Source organism: Humulus lupulus, chromosome 6 (genome assembly GCF_963169125.1).
Source record: "Humulus lupulus chromosome 6, drHumLupu1.1, whole genome shotgun sequence".
Taxonomy (NCBI): Eukaryota; Viridiplantae; Streptophyta; class Magnoliopsida; order Rosales; family Cannabaceae; genus Humulus; species Humulus lupulus.
Genome location: NC_084798.1, coordinates 55,808,264 through 55,811,498, shown reverse-complemented (window position 1 = coordinate 55,811,498; position 3,235 = coordinate 55,808,264). Strand labels below are relative to the sequence as shown.

The window sequence follows — 3,235 nt, the reverse complement described above, 5'->3', positions numbered from 1 at the left end:
TGACTTTATCGCTAATCTGCTCACTAGGATCGTCTCGAGTCACAGATCACAGATATATCCACATAATAATGTGGTCTCAACAGTTATCACATATATATACACAGTTATGCCCATAATGGCGAAAATTACGATTATGCCCTTCTATCCTAATCAGGGTCTACATGCATACTAATACACATAGTCATGTATCTCAAATATTCAAATAGTCATATAACATGCTTTAAATCATAATCATGCATTTTACTCATTAAAGTCACACATAATTCCCATTATGCCCTCCAGGCACACTAATCAAGGCCCTTAAGCCTTATTAGCAAATTTGGGTTGTTACAGTATGTCTTTGCCCATGAATGACGACTGTGATAAGTGTTGGTGCACCATTGGCTAGAATGTGTATTAATTCCCCCAATTTTTGCATGAATTACTCTATTGTGTAATAGTTGTACATGACATCTTGAAATCCTTCTAAGAATCGTGGGTCTTTTGAAATTTTTAAAGCGCTGGTACACAGGTGTCATGTGCACAACTGATGAGTTGCATTTGGGAAGTACTTCAAGACAACATATTTGATAGCTCCATCTCCATCTGTCACCACAACTTTTGGCATTCAATAAATTTTTCAAGCAACCAAAAGTAAGTTTGCTCATCCCCAGGGGTTTATTATATTTGTTTGTCATATATGTTGTATCAAATCCAATAACCTCACTGAATGCGACGAAGTCCCGTCGAGAATATCCATCCGCCTAGAATAGGTTGCCCAATCTGTTCTCCATGTCACATTGATATTGAATGAAGAAATTTGGATCCCTCTTTGACAAAAAATCTAAATATCTCAGAGCACCATCTGAATCTGTACATCTTTTCTCTTTCCTTTTGACATGGGAGGCCTTGTTGTAAACGTCTCATAGCTGGCAAGGCATCCTTTTGTACCCACTAGACTGCATTTCTAAGTGGGAGATGATGTGTGAAGTTCTTATCCAAACTTGGTTCATTGACCTCACTTGAGCAACTATGGATTTTGACATGGAACAGTTTGATCCCAAAAATCACAACTCATCTAATGTTGCCTTGTCATGGTTGTGCAGAGGTTGGAATTCCTTACAAATCCACAGACCATCATCTCCCATCATTACCACTCGAAAACTGGCTTGGAAACCTGCCCTAGTAATAGATGTTTTTCGTTTGCTCTCACCAAGCTTTTCAATTTCCGTGTCTTTGTGGAAACTTTCTTTTGAACATACCCATTTTCTCATGTTGATGTTCCCAATTTTTTCCCTTACATCTGCTTTCCGGACGCAGAAGCCTACCCATAAAGAGTATGTGTAATAAAAGTCCTCCCACTCTTCAAGGGATTCCAAAACCTTTCCCTCGACATCCTCCATCTCAATATCATTTGCGAGTTTCTCAATACCCAAAGATTGTAGTATATTTTCCCAATTTGATGTTTCTTGAAAACTTCCTACGTCGTCCATATTTAAGTTTAATCTAGAAAAAAAACCATGTTTAGGCAATATATTATGAATAGATTTATTGTATGTTTTTCATAACCCATTATATATACAATTTGACCTCTAAACTTAGTCGTTATTAGCGAAAAGCTTGACATTGCAAAGGTTTGTAAAAACATGGCACAAATGTGAAATTGGATTTTCAAAATAGAAGAAAATTCCTATTATTATAATTTTTCCTTATTTGGTTCCCATAGAAAATGAGAGACATACTCAAATTAAAGGAAATTTGAACATAAATATTAAAGGTCAATGCATTTTCAAGTATAGATTTCTTTGGGTCTTCCACTGATGTAGAAGAAATTAAATAATAGGCCCAATATTATGAGCTAGGCAATATATTGGAAAATTTTCTAATGCTAAGGGAATGTGGGTGTTGACCACGATTTTGGCCAATGACGAATAGACGTCAAATCTACAGTAAACCTTCAAGAGAATATACGACACTGATAATTTTATAGTGGTTCAGCCCCAATTTATTGGTAATAGCCTAATCTACTTGGAGTTGTGATATATATATATCTACACTTCAGATCAGATGAACCTGTGTCAACTGAGTTTCTTAAGCATAAATGAAAAAGTAGAAGATTTCTCTCATAAAAATAACTGAAGAATACACGAGTTCCCAAAAGCATAGACAGAAAAAATTGAATCAGAATCCCCTCAATGATGCCATGAGCTCTTTATTTATAGGCTCATGGATCGTACAAATCAAAGTCCCTCCATAATCAGGATATTTCAGTTGCTCTAACCAATATTTAATTAATAATCAAACTTAAAATACAACAATATGCGATTTCTTTGGGATAATCTGAGAGATTCCCGCTGTGGCTACGAATAATTCTAGCTGAAGTCGTTACTGAAATTTTGCTGAAGAGTTATAGGCTGAGCTTCTGATCTATCTGGTTGGCCAACTCTGCTTCCTGGAGTGAGACTAGTCGGTCAAAAAACTCTTCTGGCCAGGCAAAAAAAATGACTGGTCGGCCAAAATATTTCACTGGTTGGCCAAAACAAATGACTGGTCGGCCAAAATATTTCACTGGTCAGCCAAAACACTTTACTAGTCAGTCAAAAATCTTTACCGGTCGGACAGAAATTCTACCTGGTCAGTCAAATCACTTCCAAACCTGATAAATAATTTTCATGACCAATAATATCACAACTGCGAAGATTAATCTCAAACCTTTGCCCTCCTTGTTCAATACATTTATTGACTATTGATGTGTTACTCACTACTGTGTATTGCCACTTGTCACTTTTATTGCCATGTCATCGTATTCAAATTTTGGGGATAACATTTGCTCCCCAAGTTTATTATATAATTTACTAACATAATAAAAATTTTCTAAACTGCTGAGAGCATAACAAAACTGACTTTCCACATTCTCCCGCCTTTTCAAACAAACCACGACTGAAATCTTTCTAGACCACGACAATGGTAGTTACCTGTCCCCAATCATGGGGGAGGGAATAGAAAAAATAATTTTAAGAGTCTAAGGTAAATGAAAATTTCCTCTTACTCCCCTTTAAATAGACCCATAGATGCTTTCAATTTCATAAGGAAAAAGGCTCATAACCAACCCTTTATTCTCCCCTTGGCTGAAACCTCTAAAAGCTCAAAAGTGTTCCAATTCCTTCAAGCAAATCCAAGGATTCTTCAAGAAATCAACACCTCTTCAAGATATTTGGGTAAGTTCTTCTTCCTCATCTTCATTTGTAAGCTTTTT

At 36.2% G+C, this 3,235-nt stretch overlaps 1 protein-coding gene across 1 annotated transcript; it reads right to left on the bottom strand.

Moving 5' to 3' along the window:
- Window positions 1-1,046: 1,046 nt before the first annotated feature.
- Window positions 1,047-1,472, bottom strand: LOC133785120 (protein FAR1-RELATED SEQUENCE 7-like). The gene has a single exon (XM_062224375.1). It carries the CDS (start codon window positions 1,470-1,472, stop codon window positions 1,047-1,049), a length of 426 nt encoding a protein of 141 aa, XP_062080359.1.
- Between the last annotated feature and the right edge of the window lie 1,763 nt (window positions 1,473-3,235).

What these genes read in the sequence shown, in the direction of transcription:
- LOC133785120 (XM_062224375.1), bottom strand. Translation starts at nt 1,472, where the DNA reads ATGGACGACGTAGGAAGTTTTCAAGAAACATCAAATTGGGAAAATATA.